At 37.0% G+C, this 20447-nt stretch overlaps 1 protein-coding gene across 2 annotated transcripts in view; it reads left to right on the top strand.

Moving 5' to 3' along the window:
- Positions 1 to 16082, top strand: part of SYNPO2 (synaptopodin 2) — an 87969-nt gene extending 71887 nt beyond the window's left edge. Inside the window, exon 5 of one of the 2 annotated variants that reach the window (XM_009948011.2) lies at positions 15519 to 16082. In XM_009948011.2, the coding sequence (XP_009946313.2) occupies positions 15519 to 16082 (564 nt within the window). The remainder of the gene's footprint in view (positions 1 to 15518) is intronic. The other variant, XM_086464459.1, reaches the window with a different exon arrangement.
- The last annotated feature ends 4365 nt before the right edge of the window (positions 16083 to 20447 follow it).

Below are 20447 nucleotides of genomic sequence, written 5' to 3'. Positions count from 1 at the left end.
TTTTTCAGTAAGCAGGCCTGTTAGCATCAGTGGTGCTAGGTCTGAAACAAGGTGTTGTTTCACACAACTAAGGGTATCGAAATCCATCCCAAGTGTGAAGCTAAAGATTAAAGCATAACTCTGTGAATAAAGAATCTGTTGCTATATTTGTTTAAACTACCATTCAGCTAGCTACAGACCAGATTATGGATCTTTTATATCATAGGGTGTTTAGTAGAACTGTTAATATTGATGAAGAAAACATTCCCCAGTATGAACAAAATCCTCTTAGTTTGATCCCATGATGGTGACTCAAACTGCAAGCAAAGTTGAGAAGAATACATTTGGTTGTACATGCAGAAAGCAGACTGGAATCAAAGTCTAATCAAGCCAACAAAAATCACTCCTTTGAATTTTGGACCTCTAAAAATTCTACTCTCTCCTTTAAATTTTGGATTGGGATGCTGACTGCATGACAAGAAAATCACCAGGTGGTCCATCTCCCTCTTAAAATTCAGGAAAAGATGGGAATTTTGAAAAAAAAAAAAAAAGAAAAAAAAAAAAAAAAAAAAAGTATGGAAACCTCAAGAAAGAATTATACTGCATTTACCTGGAAATAGAAAGTAGCAATATTTTAATCCTTGGAGATCTCCCTTCTGTTTTCCACTGTCAATATCTGTATTTTTCTTCTGTCATTAAACTTGACCCTTTCCTCTCTGCCTGTTTGTTTTTTTTTTTTTTCTTTGGTTTGGTCGCTACTTTTTTGTTTCACTTACAGACTGACAGTATATTTTAGGGGAAATCTATTTTCTGTGCTATCCTGCCAGTATGAAATCTCCTCGCTCCCCTTCCCACTCCCCTTCCCCTTCCCTTTCCTCCCTCCTTCTTTCCTCTCTAGTAAAAGTTTTAACTGAAGTTACATACACTATTCTAGGTAGAAGTTTAAGCTACTAGTATCTACTTGGAACAAAGACACCCTACCAAAGATAAGTAGCGCTGCTAGAGAGATACATAGAAATCGAATCAGCCTGATGTTGCCTTACATGTTTTTACTTACAGTCTCCTCCTGTAAAATACATCCGTAAATTATAGTCACACTTCTGTACTTGCTCACCCTACCACCCCAAGAGTATTTCCTTAATGAGGAGAATTTTAGTAGTTTTGTACTTCCACCACAAGTGTTGATGTTGATGCATGTGGCTTCTAACAAGATACAGTAGCTTACACAGCATGGCCACCAGTTCATACCAGGCTCAGGTCAGTAACTTTTGGAATTCATCACCAGCTACTGAGTATTCTGTGTGAAATACAGGGAATACTGAAATCTAACTTGTAGCATATATATGCCTACATGATACACCACTCTCCAAGTAAGAAATAATAAGCATTATTATTCTAACTATCAGCAGAAGAAACAAGAGATAAAGTTGGTATACACTCTCATGCAAAGGAAATCAGCTCTCCAGAAAGACAGAAGTCAAGTTAATAGGAGCTAGAGGAGAGCTGCGGACTGAAATAGAACATTTCAGTTTCCTGAGTCATCTGTCTAGAATTAAATTCACCTGAAAACCAGAAATGCATAATTGTCATTTTTAAAATCATTTTGCTATTTTTTTCATTTTCAGCAAAGCCCAAAATTTCACTTAGAAAGTCAACTAAATCATATGCATGTTTACAGCAACAAGCAAAAAGTCACCTTCTGTGATAGCAATATAAAATATAGCTATAAGCCTATCTTCTCTTTACTTTGTCCAAAAGAAAAGAAAGTGCATCTATGCTGAAAATCTGGATTTTGATCACATTTGGATTTTTTGCTGTTATTCAAATACATCATATGGCCTATAGCAATGACAGAAGGATTTTTTAAAGCACCAGTAAGAGTTAAAAGCAAAAGTTAAAAGAGTTGAGTCCTCTTAACTCAACTAAGGCCTTTTGAAAATCCCATTCAAAGTCAGCTCTGAATTCAGTTTCATATATACACATCATTCTACATGCACAGTGCTTGGATTCAACTTGGCTTCAAGGCTCTTTTTACTAATCAGGTAAGTCTGTAATTCTAATATTTCAGCAGACTAGCCTACTTAAAGTAACATTTTTATCCAAACATGTAATCTCTTGTGAAGCAGATATTTAAAGGGAAGTTGAGCTATTCATTGGCATGGGTCCAAATTAAAAGCTAATGAGGATGTCAAACATAGCTGAAATTTCAAGAAAATGAACCGTTTGAGAAGTCATCTGAAATTTCACTTTGCAAGGGCAAAGAAACAGCTTTTGTAAATGGTTTTCTGAAAGAGCAGTTAGAATTTTTTTAATACAATAACACAAGGCTACCAAGATGCACTTGTTATGCTCATTATGTAAGCATATTTAACAGTGAATTTTAGGCCACCCCTAATAACGATACTCCCAGTATGCTCACATTAAAAAAGGAATTTAAGTATTTTATGTTGTTTCTAGCACATTTAATTATAGCATATACTGGAGGTATTATACTGCACCAGTTTGGATCTCACATTCTAGACAGCCTTTCCATGAAAACAGCTACCTCAAACAGGGTTTATATACTTTCAATTTCTAATTCAGTGATACACATCTTGTTATAACACTTAAATTGAAAAGTTTTGGTTTGGAGATGAGTAGCGCTTAGACAAAAATTTCTGTTGCACAAATGAAAGACGAAATTTAGTTCTTGAACAAAGAACTGTTTAACTTCTCCTCCCCTTCTCTAGGGGAACCACTCTTACCATGTTCCTGCTCAGCCACAGATAACATTATGAAACAAACAGAAAGATATTTCCATGGATTTTTTCTGTAGGAACATTTACAGAGTAAACATTACCATCTCTTACAAGCAAGCCTCATTCTTCTGCTTTCTGCTCTCTTATGGAAGAAATAATGTTGCCAGTGTCCTAAGTTATGTGGCAACATCCAGTGACAATAAACTGCTTGGTTCCAAAAGCACCTGGCCAATGGCACGGGACTCTATAATACACTCGTATCAAGACTTGCGGCAGGGAACGCCCACTTCTCTTCTAGACACACTGACAATTCACTTTGAGGTCAAGCCAATGATTTTGAGATCAACCACCAAAAAGAGGTTTCAGTTGATTTTTGTCTGAGGTCTTCTTGCACTGACCCTAATTTTATATACCTAGCTTTATTTATTTTATTTTGTATACCTGATTTTACTTTATACGAGACATTCAAGAGCCAAGACATAAAATCGGCCCTAAAGCTGCAGTGATCCATTCTGCAGTCGTGTGGCAATGAGTTTATTTTCTTTTTGGCAGAGTGCTGCTATTAATCACACTAAGACGAATGTTCATGAAGTAAAGAAATACGAAGAGGTTGAGGTATCAGCAGGCTCCAAAAACTAGGAAGTGAGAGGCTGGTGTGTGGTTCAGATAGGAAAATTAGTGCTAACTGCAGAGCAGCAATTTTGAGAGAAAAAACTACCAGGATTAGAGGGAGCCAAGCAGTGGGTAGAAAACTCCAGAAAAAAAGCAGACACTGCACAAGATAAAATACCTATCAGAGGATCATGAAATACTGAAGGTACAAGAGAAGGAAGAATCACCAAGAAGGGTTTAATTAGTCTGCACAGAGATGGCTGACTTTCAGCCTTTTGTTGAAATTTTCTAGATTATTCTTGGATAACAGAGTGCTCACATCACTGGGCATGATTTTTTTCCTCTACTATTTACAAAAAGTTCTTGAGAAAGAACCAAAATGCTAATACCCAGCAAAAAGAAAAATGTGAGCATCAAAAAAAAGCAGGCCCTACCAACAGACTGTTGCTCTGAGACACAGCAGATCTACAAACATATTATCCTAGATAGCTCCTACACACAAGAGTTTTCGAAAGTGCTAAGGTGAATGCTGATGAAAGATTATAAGCAATTGTAAAGAGAACTTGACACCAGATGTTGGGATCTGGGAGGAGCACTGCTTGACAAATATCCAGGACAACAGCTCAACAAAGGACCAGCCTTACCATCATGCTCTGCTGCTCCAGAGTCGCTGCGGGGAATCCTCTGTACACTATGAGGTAGGGAAATACCAGTGAAACGACAGCACTCTTTGCAACTAACACCCTGCAAAATCTTTCTCCTCTCTTTTTCCAGGATCCTTTTCCAGATTTCATAGCTTCAAGAATAGAAAACGATTGGTTCTAAAAAGATGCACTCTTCCAGTCTTGCCTTTTTAACAAAACATGATGCAACTTTCTTTGCCTGAAGTCAAACACTCAGGATTCCACTGATCGCTTTGACAGTTTGGCATGGCAAGTGCAAATCTTAATTACACAGCTTGGCATAATGTTAGTTTATAATGAATCTACTCAGCTTGAGATAGGAATGTTACACAAAGAAGAAACAAGAAACTTGATAAGATCTTCAAAAACCTGTGGATTGAGAAGCTCTGGATTACTCACTGCTGGTAGATTTCTTGGGGAAACACACGAGCCTGATCATTTCACAGCACACTTGGTGCCACTGTCACAACCCATGTGCCCATGACAACAACTGTTCTTAGTTTACAGTAAACATTACCTTTATATGTGATTACGTATGGGAGGAGCTGGAATCACTCCAGAGCTATGTTTGACAGGTGCTTTTCAGCCTGGTTGCTTACTACAGGAAGCACTTGAGGTTTTTTTATCAAATTATTTAAAAAAGTAGGAAAAATCCCGAAGCTCAGTGAAATACTATGTTGGAAGGGTCTCTGCAGAAGCACACTTGAACTCTTACTTTACAAGCTAAGACTCACCATATGATGATATTTCCATGGTTTTAATATTTGCTTCCTTGAGTAATGCAGGCAAAAACTTTTTCTTTATATAGCATGCTAATCAAGTCTCTGTTATCCTCTGCAGTCTTCAAAGGAAAAAAATCTATTCCTGTTTGTAATAACCTTGACAAACTGTTTTTAATTTCAGTCCATCTGAAATCTGCACAAGCTTATGTGGTAGTATATTATGATAACTGCACATTCCCTTAGGCTGAGGAAACTCAGCTACGAGAAGAATAACTTACTGAGCCATGTGTACAGATTCACCATCTGGATGAAGGCTTCCTGTAATCAATATAACAAGTGTTTTCCAACAAGAACCCTTGATTCTTCTGTATGTCTTTAAGACAGACAGAGAGTCCTCTCATAATTCCAGGCAATTGAAAGACAAGGTGTTATGAAAGCAACTAGGTCATTTCTAAATAGGTGTAAAGACTAAACTGTTGAACAGATGGGAGTGTTTATCTTGATGTTTTCATCTATAGCTGAAACAACAGATTTTAACTGATTTAAGAAATGCACAACAAACAGAAGAAAAGGAAGAACATTACAGAAATAAAATACACTCCCAACCACTGTAACACATGTTGGATTACAAAAGGTGACATGGAGCACAAAACTCCTTGATTTCAGTATGAGCTTTAGCTGATCGCAAAGCAAAGAATTCAGTACATTTATATTAGAAGTAAAAATTTCCACACAGTAATGACCTATGCACAAATATTCTCAATTTTTTAAAGAAAGTTTTTGTGAAAAAAAAACCACTTTTTTTTTATTTTTCAAACAACGTCAATAACTGCTAGTGAGCTCTTCTTTGATCTGTGAGAATGCTACTTCTTATAGTCTCACTCTGCAGGTTGTTGTTGGTACTCGGCTTTATACTGTGAACAAAAGGTAAAGCATGGGCATTTGGATACACTCAGTTTTCTTCTAAGCAGTGACACAAAAACCTCAAAATCTGCCTGCAGTTTAATTTTCTTTGGTTAAGTAAACAGTTTTAGATATGTACAGTATTTCTGCCAGTCCTAGCTGTGCAACCTGAGTATCTTTCATGAACAAAACAGCGCTGTAAGTTTATTCACAAAAGGTTTCCATATGCTTCCTTGCTGCTTGTTCGGCTGATGTCAGAAAGCGCAGAGGTGCAACAAATAAGAAAAAAGATTTCATTATGGCATTACAATAAAAATTCAGAAGATTACACAAAATGAGAGGCAGCAATGTAACTTTTTATGGTGATGTAAATCTGCACCTGCACTGTACTCTGCTGCACAGCTGTGAGCATTTCAGATGTACAAAATTATAAACTTTTCTCACCCCAAGACTATTTTCAGAGAGGTGTCTTCATAGAGAAACTTGACAGACTTGGTACTGCTACAGAACAGTACCGAAGCAAGCACTGACACCATGTGTATATAATTATGAAAAAAACAGCATTAAAACACTACTGTTTGGATTGCAAAATGAGGCACTTGGAATTAATGTTGCCTATATCAGCTTAATCCAACCCCCTGGGGCATTTGCGTGGCCAAAAAATCTGTAATCTTGTCATCATCTGCTATTTTTTTCTGTAGGATTCCAGACTCCATTCAGGGCACAGAATGGTACTGCTCGTGTGATGAATAGCTCTTTACTGTTTTGTTTTGACATTGTTCCGTGCTTAGCACCATTCCTTACTTAATGTACATTCTTCAAAGTGTGCTCTTTGTGCAGAATTATTTCCTCACAGATTTTTTGGTTAGTACCCAAGTCATTCAGAAGCCATAGTTCATGTTTACACTGTTAGATTCCACAAATGAGTAAATAATGCACGGAGCGTGTGGCACTGATACAAGTCACTCAGTAGCCTTGGGTGTCCAGTTCAAGACACTTAGCATCTTTAGAGTCCAGTAGCATATGAACTAGTTACTGTATCAAAGTATGTGATCCTTAAAATCGGTCCGTGAGTGTTAACAGATCACAGGTCTGCAGGTGCAAGCCCAGAAATGGAATCAATCCTCAGGGACCAGCTATGAAATCCAATCTGTGAAAGCACCTTTTGCACAACATACTCCTTTGCTATATAATCCTAGCACTTCCTAAATGAAGCCCTGAAATGGCACTGGGTAGGGCAGAAGGCCTGAAATTTAATCAAAATGCATATGCACTGGGCAATGATGCTTGCATTTCACAGCTTTCGAATACTTGGCCTTTCAACTTCACTAGCATTGCTTCAAGGTAGATTTCTGTGCTTAAGACCCAAGGGTTTTCTAAGAACAACAAAGCAAACCCTGGAATACTAACATGTAGCATACTGTAATCAACAGGGCCCTCCAGCATGGCTTGAACTCCCATAGACAACTGCCATTGTGCTGCCACAGTAACTGGTAGCAAAAGCATGTTGATATCCTCCCTGTGGATCAGGGGCTTGGCAGTCTTCTGGCAGCAAGAGACCGTGGAAGGACAAACCCATCCCTCTGGGGAAGAAACTTCCCTGGAACTCTGGAGGAAAATATACAGCAGTGTGCACAGGTTCTTTTCCCCAAATGTACCTCCCTTGCCTCATTTCTTCATCTTTTTTCTTTTCCTTGTCTCTTCATCGTAGCCTCATTGCAAGCTACACAGGTCAATTTTCCATTCCTTAAGCTTCTCATCCAAGCTCAGGACCCTTGGCCACCATGTCCTAGTCTCATCACACTCCAATCCAGTGCTGGATACATTTTTCCATCTGCATCAAGTATTACCAGCTCCTGGTTTTGCTTTGTTGCAGTCTCTTCTCTGTCCCTCCTCTTGTCTCTTTCTTCTACCCTGTTGAAAGTCTGTTTCTTGACTCCCTGTATTCAAATCAGCTGTTCTCTCCTTTGAGGCTGCTTGGGCCCAGGCAGGGAGTCTTGGGCTGTGTCAAGGGGCAGCTGTACTCTGCAGTGCACCTCAGGCCTGGTCAGTGAGGGCACAGACTCAGGCCCAGACCCAACGGAGGGAAAAGCCAAGCTATGCACTACCTTTTTGTGAATGAAAACCTAGCTGTGCAGCCAGCCCAGGAGCTGTGGAATGCCCCAGTCACTTCTCCAGCCCAGGGGGGTACACATAGCCTGCAGTTGAGACAGGCAGAGCGAGCACAAGGACAGTCTCCTTGTTCTCCTACGTGGTGTCCAAAGACACCACAGCCTACAGCAGCTTAGACCTGCAATAATGAATAAAATCCTCCTGCCTAACAGAATATTTTCGCTGCTAACAGAGTTCTCAGGAACCAGCTGTAGAAAACAAGGTGCTCCTATTCAGCCTATGTAAGGCTCTCAGCTTGAATATACATAGGCAAGTTTGCATGGAAATATGAGACACTTCAGATACAAAGATTAGTCTCAAACCAGTTCTAAAGCATGTAGTGGTGCCACTTTTCAAGGAAAAAGATGCTAGAATTTTTTTGCATTGATCTGTCTTTTTGTCTACCCTCACTCTTGAAATGGTTGAACCATATAGGTTCATTTGGTTGAATGGCATCTGAAGTGGTTGGATCATTTGGGATTAAGTAAATAAGAAAAACCCAAACAACTAAGACTGAAAATTTCAGTTTGAAAGACTTGATAAGAAAATTATAAGGAAATGGATAATTTATCTTTTAGTTTGGGTATGTTCAGCCACAACAGTGCCACCATTTTCAAGTATTACGATATAATTAATATTTATATTCTTTGATTTTAGAAAAAAATATCATTAGCCTTTATACCAACTTAAAACCCTTTCATTGCTCATATAAAATAGCAAGGTCAGAAACTAGGATCAACTTTGCACTTGTTTTTCAAATGTTCATTCACACGGCTTCATGTTCTAAGACCTTCCTCCAAGCTGTGTAATATAAAGTCCAGAAGATGGCAGCAGATATTCTTCCTTAGAAGAAATATACTCTATTCCAAGAGAAGCTAAAGATACTTATGGCCAAAAAACTTTGAGCCATTTGCTTTTTATAGGCATAACTGTATTGTATTTTGATAATCATATACGGATAAAGATTAAATGATAATGGAAAGCACTGATATTCTTTCATTTACACAGGTGCAAGCTGAGCTAACTGAATAACTAATACATGACAGGTTAGCAGCCCTCTTATATTTCTTTTCCACGTAGGCATTTTGCTGTAGTGAAGGCCTAATTCTAATATCTTACTTTTCATCACTTGATGACTAAAAAGGACTTTTCCATCAAAAGCAGAATTTGTCACAAAGCTTATATAAAATGGTTGACTGTAACTGTTCCATTAGTTTGTATGCTAATGATGAAAACAAGGTTATTCTCACCTGAAATGATACCACAGTTATAAACAATCTTAACTTAGAATAAATTAGGTTCCAGTTCTAAAATTCCCTATAAATTTTTGAAAGCAAGCCCTGACAAGGCAGTTTGGAGGAAGTTAGGATCAGGCATGAACTACCTGATTCTAATCTATTACTAGTCTCAGTACAGCCACTGACAAGGCTTTAATTGTTAAGACAGGTAAGATTCCCTGCCTCTCCAGCCATTAGTATCCCTATTAACCAAAATGCTGCATTCCAATTTTAGCCTGCTATAAATTATTTCCACAGTTTTAAATAAATATGATTTTTCCATTTTATTTCAAAATTTTTTGGTATTCATATTGTAAAATAACTGTAGCATTTGCTCCAGAGGTGGCAGCATTTCAGAGAGAAACTACTCTTTCATTACATAAAGTTTAACTGTAAATGGTTTGGGATGAAAAAAGCTATAAATAAGATTAACAATAAGTTTCCCTCTATATGCCATTCGGTTTAAAAATCTGAAGTGCTTGGTTTATGTTTAAAAAAATGAAAAGAAGGAAAGAATTAAAAAGCATAAAAATCAAGTATTACTTATTTTGCCTTACCATTTTCTCAGTGGTTTGGTCTCTAACTGCAGTAGCCATTACAATCCCATAGAAAACAAAAGGAGAAATGCTTCACTCTGGGCTTTTTACAAAGACAGTCATTTTTTGAGACAGTATGATTGTTTTATTTACTTCCTCCTCCTTTGTCCCCTTTTTGTGTAAACATTAGCCAGGTGCTGATGTTATCTTAGATTTGAACATGCTTTTTTCATATGGGATTAAGGACCAGGACTATAATGAAAAGGTAAAAATAAAACTGCCTTAATGACTTAGACACCTAGGTAAATTTTTTTCAAGTGACTTAATCAGGTGGGAGTCTATGTTGTGGAGAGTTTCGCAGGATTATGAAGAGTCCAACCTACTTTTGAAAACAGAACTCTTGACTTTTTACAGAAATGTAATATATGTCCTCTTAACTGGTGAAAAGGCAGTTTCAGCATGTAAACATATGAACAGTTTTCACTCATTAAGGAGATGCGCCACCTGAGACAGAAAAACAGTTATTGTGAAATCATTTCACTAAGTAGTATTTTGCATTCCCATTTGGTCTGTAAAATGAAAGATATCTTTCTGACTCTTGCCTTTAAAATTTGCACTATTTTATGAAACCAAGTACTGCTCTTTCTGTCTTTTAGCTTTTCATAATTATCAAGAAATAGGAAATAGCACTAAGTTACGATTAACCCATTTTTCTGGACTATTGATTTAGATATTATTGAAAAAAAGGTACACATTTGCACTCCTTCTACTTACATTAAATAGATCTATATGTGTATACACCTTTTATAAGTACTGTGTTTACATTCATTCACTTATATACTGAAATAGTTTCTTTTGGAAGTAATACTACATTTGTTTTCATTTACACTAATACACAGCTTATAAATATCAATACAACAAGTTTGCTTCATTGAGCATTTTATAAATAGTTTGAATTTTTAAAATAAATGTTAACCTAAACCTAAAGTTTAATCTGTTTGCATGGACACCTGAGCCAGTAAGCAGCTGTTAGGATTCTGTGATTGAAACGGACAGCTCTGAACTGCCTTTCTTCTTAACATCTAAGAATCACTTTCCCTTCAATAATTATTGTAGAAAAGACCTTTCCCTCTGAAAACATTCACACGAGGCAATGGCAAAGAACAAATTAATCACTGTATAGGGTTCTGGTTTGTTCTGCAGCATACTACTTCGACTGCTGGTACGGTATTACAATGAATGTTTTACAAGATTACACTAATACAATATGTGATGATGGAATAATTCTGGCAGCATATCACTCTTCTTTCCCTCCTCCCTCGATTTTCGGGAAGAAGAATGGAAAAACTCTACCCCTCTTTTTATGCTCTTCTTGTAGCTTAAGGGAGACAGATGGTAGAATAATTATTCTCTATTTGCACTTCATATTTCCCACTGTCTCACTTACGATCTGGGGTCTGTGCATTCTTTTCAGTACATGCTTGTCAAAAGATGTATCTCCATGAGTTAAATATGAAGGGAAAATAATACAAAGTATCACTACTGGCTGCTGCTGTCCAATAAATGAATGATGAATTCTAGTGACTAAATATCGCCTTAATTCCAAAGTTTGTGTTTGTTAGCTTGAAGGGGCTGAACACCAAAGTAGTGACAGAAATCAGTACCTGAATATCAAATACAGATCTGCTTTGAATTTAGAACTGTTCAAACCTAGACCTTAAGCCTAGGAATAAAAATTATCTGCAATGAAAACAAGGCAATATTGATCATCTCTCAGTCCCTGCATTTGAAATACGCTTGTATTTTAGCAAAATCATGCTTTTCTACAAGTGCTCAAAATCTGTTTCCCAAAGAGTGTGAAAAAAACATGCAATATTATATATTCTGAAGCCAAAGATTATTCAGTTTCAGAGTAAAGTTGGAATAGATACAAACATTCTATTTTTTAACTCAATAAAATATTGAAAAAGTATATCTCTATGCAGTGTACAAAAATCTGCTGTGCAGGGTGCTGTTGGATTGCTTTTACTACAAACAGATACTACCATAACAATCTTAGCAGTCAGTAGGCTTAGAGACTAAATTCCTCCTCCTTAAGGCAAACACTGAGGCATCACGGCATACTGCACATAACTGATGCATTTGCTTTATTTCTTCCACTGATGACGAAAGAAATTCAATAATTTTATGTGAAACAGACATGAAAATTAGAAAAATATCTCCCTGAAGATGAAGACTAGAAATGTCCATAAATATGCAAGATCAATGAAAAAAATGTATAAGCCACACCGGCAAATTGAAAGCCAGTGCTATTTTTTTGCCATTACTCTGGCAAAATGGACAAGACATGAAATAACTACTCTTATCTTGGGGTTCTAAGGTAGAAAAGGAGAATATTTATCAACTTTTGAAGAAATATTTTTTTCCAGATAGCTTGGCACAATCTTTCACCTATCACAGATGTTTTCATCTAATAGAGTGATCACTGGGTAATCCTATTCGGAGCCAAGGAAAGCCACTCTTACATAATGAAACATTCTTCACTTCATGAGACCATTTGGATTCTTAGCTAGTCATTTTATCCCGAAGAGCCTGACTAAAGTTAAAAACAAAACAAAAATTAATACAGGGAATTATGTATAACCAAGCTCATTCCCAAGGCACTACTGATGTTCCAGTTTAGTGACTGCATATCTTCCTGCAAGGCCTAACGTTCTAGCCAAATACAGACCCATGCTGCACAAGAGCTAATAAACCGAGCACAATCTCATGCCAAAATGGAGAAAAGATTTTTATTTACCCATGAGACTAAAGTCTTCCATGCCCAAAGTATTTTGCATTATTTAATTTTTTTTCATAAGGATCAATTCAAAAGACATAACAACATTCTCCAGATTATCAGTATTTGGGACTCTTCTACAACAATCCTTACATGCTGAATTTATGATTTGCATCACATTACAGGTATTGTGGATAGATATGATCCAAAGTACAAACACTTGGTCATCGAGTTCTTCCAAATTAAGGCCACAGGAGATTCTCAAGCCAGTAAAATACTCATCCCCGAATCCGGTTGTCAAAAACTCTGTGCTAGATCCTATATACTGTATTGTTTGATTCATACAGAGCGTTCTTCTATTATGTCATTTTAGCTCTCTTCTGCCAGTTGCCTTTCTTTGCCTTATATGATAACAAAGCTATCCATAGAACAGCTTCCATCATCATAGAATAATATCTTATTTTCCATTAATGATCTCGATCTCCTATTGATTCTGATCTATCACCTGTACTAAAAAAGGTAGAACTCACAATAATATGAACATATAATTTTGTCTACACTATTTCTGCTTTCACAAGTTAAACTTCTACCTTCATAACACAGTAGATAGTGTTCTGTTAGACAAATAGTGAAATAGACTTGATAATTCATCATCCTCTGATTAAAATCTGTTGAAGAAAATTAGCTCCCGTTTTATCACTAATGGTTAGACCAAAAAGATACTTCTTCAACTTGATGAACTCTGGAGTTTTTCTCTAAACATGACAGACAAAGAGCATCTTCACCTAACAGTCTTGAAAAGTCAGATATTTTATGCAACACTTCTTTCAACAGTATCATTTCCCTCTGCATCTCTGGAATCCTAGGAAGTACTCACGGGGCTTGGAACTGGAATCTCCATTAAATAAAGGGGAATTTCTCTATCTACTCAGCACAGAACATAGTCTAGAACCCTCTTGAGAGCAGTTAACACAGGTAGACTAACTAGGTGGACCTGTCTGACCAACTTTTTTGTCCCTCTTGTACAACCTTATCTTTTTAGTTTCAAGATTCGGGTTATCAGGTTTATTTCTAATAGAAACTGTATCCCAATTTGGATATTTATTTTGATTTAAAAAAAATTTTTCTTGCCAATATTTTAAACAAAATGCACTAACTAGGCTTGCTGAATAAGCTTTTTTTTTTTTCTGTGGATTAAGTGAAGAAAGAAAGTGCAATACATTAGAGGAAGGAGAAGTATTCTGACTGGCCTACCTGGGTCAGTCATTCATTGGCCACAGGCATGATCTATTATCCGGACTCTTATTTTCGAGATAAGAAAAAGAGATCCTTCCCATCAGGTGAATACACAGAGAAACTTTAATCCATTCTTGACAGTATATAACTTCATCTATGGGGAAAAAAGGTTCTATACTTTGTTTTATTCACTTACCTTCCAAATGGATAATTCTTGCTTTTTATATGCTACCATCTTAAGAGTATTCAGTTAGGATCTGTCTATATGTAATGATTTGATCAGCCAGATATTAATGTTTGATCATTTCAAGGTTTCAGTGAGGATTCTTAAAAATTAACTGAGCTAAGTTGCCCAAAATGAAGTGTTTTTTTCTGGATAGAAGTAGAACCTCATGAAAATTTGCCGTATGTAAGTCGGGGCAGGATTAATAATGTTGGTGAGTTTCCTCTCTGGAACTGCAAACTGGGAAAACCTGTTCATAGCTAAGAGGTGAAAGGATTGTCCTTGATACAAAGCATTAGTTGTGAAACTTGTCAAAACTCTCACTACATAACCTCTGTGTGTCACGCTATTTTTAGGAGATTCAGACTGAGCACCACCAAATTGACCGGAAACAATGAAATCGGTAATCTCTTTCTCAGTTTCCATCTTTCATATACAAGGCTGATACTAAAACAGAACATAAAAGCCTGTGTGAAGCAGAGGTCTTCTAAGTTTCTTGAATGCGTCATGATCCTGCGACAGAAAAGCCTACAAAACATGACCTTTCTATGTGAATCCTTGCTGGATGAGCTATACCTTATATGATCAGATACCTGTTGGCTGGTATCTAGATATCATGCTCACAGTATTTTAAGTTTCGGAAACTAATTAGGAAAAGTAACACAGGCCAATGTTGTTTGAGTGAGATTCTAGCAAAGCCTCTGGCAAAAGACTGGAATTTCATACCAGATTTCAGAATTACAGGCATTTAGACCTCAGGATATAAATCAATGGGTCTAAATCAATGAGTTTAGGAACCACATGTACGGAGACTACTCAGTAAGGACAATGTAATTTGTCTGTGTAACACAAAGAACAGGTCTGGCTTGGAGAAAAGGCTGTACCTGTTTAGTGCGCTGCCAAGTGCAGAACCTTCTCATGAACACAGTTTGTTTCAAAGTGCTGCATTACTAAGAAGATTAGGATTTGTCAAAAATGAATGGATTGGTCCTATAAATGGGTCGGAATGTACCGAAATTTTGAGGGCATTGCCTTTTAAAGAAGCCAGGTTAAGTAGCGTCATGTAAGGGTATTAAGTGAATGATTGCATTAACGTCTTTAATTTTTTGTGTTCATTTTTGTGCCTTGAAAAGTGAAAACTTGGGTAAGTCTAATAATTTTAGAGTAAGAAATGCCTTTCTTGAAAGGAGATTGACAAAGACATGTTCTCAGACAGATGTCCTAGACAGAGTCTGCTATCAAACAAATTAGGCTGTGCCTGCATGTTAGAAAGAGTCTTGTAAACACACACAGAACTGTCACAACATGACTTCCTTTTTCATTATTAAGAATGGTCTTTTCAGAACATGGCACTCTAGCTAAGTAGTGGAAAAGCTGCACAGTTGCTAACGTAATTGTACCTTTTCAGTAAAAGCCTGTCTTCGGTCTACTTACTTTCCTCAAAAATTCAACTTGCTCTGTCTTTGTTCCTGTTTCTTTCTCTGCCTGCTTTTCTTTTTAATACCTCCCCTCTTTCCACTAAATTAAAGGATTAAAAAGTACCCACAGACACAAAAAGGGAGTGCCAGGATGTCATGTGCTTTCAGGGCCTGTTGTTCCAGTTTGGAAGTGCAGAGAAGGGGCTTCCTTTTTTTTGTTGTTCAACAACTGTAACCACATTTGGTATTTTGTTTTCCTAGGAAAGAAGCAGTGGACGCTCATTATCGCTTCCTGGGAGACCTTCTTCATTCATTTCTCGAGCCATGTCTCCTACTTCTCTTGTATTTCAGCCTGCCCCTGATTACTTCAGCAAGCCAGACACAGCAGCTGACAAGCCTGGCAAGAGACCGACTCCCTGGGAAGCCGCAGCAAGATCCCCTCTTGGCTTAGTGGATGAAGCTTTTGGGCCCCAAAATATGCAGGAATCCATTGCTGCTAATGTAGTATCAGCTGCCCGCAGGAAAATGCTTCCAGAGCCACCAGATGAATGGAAACAAAAAGTTTCTTATGAGCCTCCAGCCCCAAGTGGTAGTGCAGCCTTATTAGGAGGGAAGCAATCAGGCATTATATCGCCCCCCAAAAGCTCCCTGTCTGCCCCAAGTGCCACCTCACAGGCTGGCTCTCAGCTGCAGTATGCTTACTGCAGTCAGCGATCCAGAACAGATCCTGATATCACGTCCATGGATTCCAGGTCTGACTATTGCTTGTCAACAGCTGATTCAAACTACAATCCACAGCCAAGGGGATGGAGGCGTCCAACATGAGCAGCTGAAGGGCCTGGCATATTTTCCCTTCTTCCAGCTTTACAAGCCTTAGATTTGAGTTGAAGAAGGAAAGTTTCTTGCTGGCCTGACGATCTCTGAACTAAAGAAATGAGGAGGCAAAACTGAATGGAGCACAGTTTTCACATGACTGCAGGGCTAGCAGCCTCTAGAATAGATTCAGTTTTACACCTAACCTAAGATTGTTCTGTTCATCGAAAGACAAAAATACACATTTCTCGGAGTGAGGGGTGGGATGAAAGTGGGGCAACCAATGTGCTCGATACAAAAATCTAGAAAGGATGTAGTTGGAGACAGTACAAGTGCTTGCAGTTAAGTTAATGTGAAAAAAAAAAATGTAAAATAAGGGCATTTTAAAGGCAAGAAGTATTTTAGAGGATCTTGTAGGATTTCTGGGTATGTTTAACATCTGAGTTCCAAGGTACTAAATATAACCAGACTTGGGAAAGTTCCAATGGAAGTCAAAGCACTGGCTTATTTGCCATATGTTTTACTTACTGCATTTTTTAAATGACCTAAGAAAGTAAATCAACGAGTACTTTTACTGTAGCAAAGGTTGAAACACATCTGTGGTCATGGCACCTGAATCCCTATAACACATAGATATATGCAATCTTATGCAGTCATCCATTTCAGAGAGATTTCAAGCCAGTTTTGATGAAGTTTTACATACTGTAATTAACCAAATAATCTGAACACAACAGGAAGAAAGGTGTTATTAATAGAGATCAGTACTATGATACTTGAACCACAAAAAGGATGAGGAAAGTATTTAGAGTGTATTTAAACTGGATTGCAAGTTAATTTTGTAATATACTATCGAACATGTCAGAGGCTGAACAGCCTTTATTTCTCTGTGAAATGCACTACTTGCTGAACATTTACTGCTACAGTGTCTGGTAATCTGACTGACTGGGCAGTTATTCTTAGCATCTAGGTAGCTCAATGCTTAGAAAGTTTTTGATTTGTATTCTCAGTTTGGAAGATATAGACAAGTTGTTTAGCAAGATCAATACCAGTTCTCCACAGAAATTGGTATGTGAAAGAGGGTTTATGACATGTGTTACATGGTATGAGTCTAGTAGGAGTAGCAAATATTTGGACGGTTGGTTACAATTCAACTACCTTGATAGATCTGAAGAGACAGTAAATTTTTGCTGGTGATACATATCTTGCATTTACAGCTTATTTAAACAACAGAAATACGTGGCTAAAAATATATGTATTCCAAGCTTATTGGTTAGTTTAGATGTTGTTAAAGCATTAAATGAATACCCCAAGTTTTACAAAGTGCTCTGCATCCTCCTCATTTTGTGGGGCATTCTTCAAAGATCTGTCAAGCACAGTCAACTAAAATTACTGTGGAAGCACTGTTAACTATCCTTAGTTTCAGTAAGGTTGTCAACTGTGAGTAAACTGATTAGATTAGAAAGAACTAAAACATACATGCAGTAAGAAAGAATATATTACAAAACATTCCCATCTGAAAAGAATTTTCCATCACAGCAATTATAAAATATAATTGGTATAAAGGCAAGAGGAAAATTAAACCCAAGTTCAGTTGAGCTGGAAGCTCCCATAACAGCAAATAATTACATGAAAAATATACCCTTAATGGGTTTAAGTTGGCAGTATTTCTCCAGCAAACAGAAGTCTCCCTGAAATCAACTTTTTGACCAATCAGGAAATGAAGACATGGGAGTTGTAAACCTTTAAACTCAGATCATATTGCTATAGCACCTTACAAATTTATTTCACAAAATATGAATTTGTGAAGAAAAGATTATTTAGAAAAATTACATGAACAAGGCTGCCACGATATGCCTGAAAACAAGCTCTGCACATACTCAGACTAAATTTTCCTGTCACACAGGCAAAAATACAATTTTCTCTGTAGAGTCCCATAATGTCCCCTTTTACATGACTGGGAATATTCCCACAGAAACCAATGGGGCTGTAGTAGTCCCATTAGCCTTAAGGGCTTGTCTTTGGATGCAGACCTATCTCCCTGGAAGTATATGTCAAGATTTCACTTAATTTCAGTGAAATTATTATTCAGAGTGAAATTCAGTGAAATTTATAATTCAAAGTCATCCGGGCCTTAACTATTCAATAAATACAAGTGCATGTGTATTTCACAGAAGGTCTACATTCTGAAAATTACATAATGTATTTTGCTGAACTGTGGTCCATATTACCATGATAAAATGATTCCCTGTATCCAAGTCAAGTTCAGGTTTCTGTTTTGAACTTTATCCTTTACATTGTTAAAGCGGAAACCAGATTAACGAGTTTGCAGTAAGGCATATTTTTACCCAATGCAATTATTTTAATTCTCAGAATCAGACAGCTGACTTTTAAATTTTCATTGAAATTAATGTGAATTCTAAGGCCATATATTCCCCAGAAGGAAATGTGTGCTTAATTTTAAGGTACACGTAATTAAAAATTTACAAAAATATTTTAAAATTTTGATAATACAAAAAATTTATTATACCAAGTGATATTAAAAAGAATTTAATGCCGTCATCATACAGCAACACAGAAAAACATACTCTAGTATCAAGCTCTAACCCCACCCTCCCCAAATATGCAACAGACATGTAAGAACAGCAGAATCAGAGTGTTTCAGACAGAATCACCGACTTTCTGTCAATGTCCCAAGAAAAAGAAAGTGTAGCCTTATAATTTTCTTCTATTCACAAGAAGGAATTAATCATTTAGTACTTCTGTGAACAAGAGAATTACTGACTGAGTTTCATGTGGCTTTGTGTCTTATCATAGATTGGATGTTTAACATCATCTACTACAGGTTTTTTTTTTCCTCCTGCTGAGGATTTACTAGCTCTCTTTCCCGTATGGATCCTCTCATACCTAACAAGGAATGAGTTCATACTGCAGCATTTCCATCAATAGCAACACTGGTAGGTGTCTCTGTCCTCCACCCAACCATCTATTTTTACAGTCTGTGGGCAATGGATTGTCTTTGAGATCTATTCCACTGCCACACAGAAACGAAGCAAGTAAACATTTTCAAAGTTATTAATGAGAGGACAGACATACACACAGGCATGCAGACAGATCATATAGTCCTTTTTACAAAGGAAACCAGGCTGAAACCAGACAGAGACAATGTGCTGATTTCAATGGAAGCAGCAGGCCCAGACTACTAAATGAAATACTAACGCATACAGAGCTTCACAAAGAACCGCACGGCTTTTTTCACTTTCTGTTCTTCAACCCATTCCTCCATTAGCAAAGCATCTTTCTGTCAAGCAGTTGTGACTGTTGTGTGTGAGTTCTGAATATATTAATGCAAGTATTTCTTACATTCGCTTTTGAATGCACAAATCTGCTCAGTAAATGTGAGGAAAAAATTCTCTTGATACTTTAAATATGCTGGTTTTGTGTTCACTCTCAGAGGTGCCTCTTTAATACGGAGAGTATTTGAATACACAATATAACTAGTTTAGTTATGTTAGATGATGATGTTCACAACTCCTGTTCATAATTTGTTTTCATTTTGGTTTGCTTTAACACAACCAAGTATCTGTTCACATTGCGTTTCTGCCTAGTAACAAAAGACTGTATTATCTTTATAAAAGGCTTTTCACTTCTAAAGACTTTTTGCTCACTGCAAAGGACACTTTATTTGAAAGTGCATGCCAGAGATGTAAATTGTATCATTTAATAAAGTGATTTGACCAATCAGATGAGAAACACAATTTTGTTTTCCCTAAATTCTTGTCTGTTTAAATAATCTGCACCCAAGTAAAGCTTAATCTCTTTTTGCTGCACCATTTTTAGATCCACTGACTTTGCCTGTCGGTGACCTCGTGCTGATATGAGCTTCTAAAAGCTTAAATCAACATCAGGTCAAATGGCAACTTGTCAAATTCAGTAGAATTTCATTTTTAGACTGACTAAGCAAAGGAAGGAAATGCAGTGAAGCACAATCTACCCAGGTAAAATAATACGGTCAGAGCAGTTTTTATTGTTTGAACATTTTCATCCCCACCGTAAAAACCTGCAACTAACATCTACTTACTATAACTATTTGCCTACCTTACATACATCTAAACCTCTGTTTAGTTCCTGTAGTCTTGTTCATACAGACTGCATTGCTGTGTTCTCTTGTTGTTTATTCTTAATTGAAACATACTAGTCAAAGAAGTAAATACTGAGAACAAATTGTGAACCCAGTCTTTACACTATTCAGGCTATTTGGGTAAATAGCTTTTAAGGAAATAGGGACAATATGTACAATCTATCTGTGAAAAGCCAGATCAATTTTTCACTATTTACATGAAATGAATCACAAAGCCATTTTTGCTTTTGTAAAGCAAG

Source organism: Leptosomus discolor, chromosome 4 (assembly GCF_034619465.1).
Source record: "Leptosomus discolor isolate bLepDis1 chromosome 4, bLepDis1.hap2, whole genome shotgun sequence".
Taxonomy (NCBI): Eukaryota; Metazoa; Chordata; class Aves; order Leptosomiformes; family Leptosomidae; genus Leptosomus; species Leptosomus discolor.
Note: the sequence above shows the minus strand (reverse complement) of the source record. Positions and strands in the feature narration are given on the sequence as shown.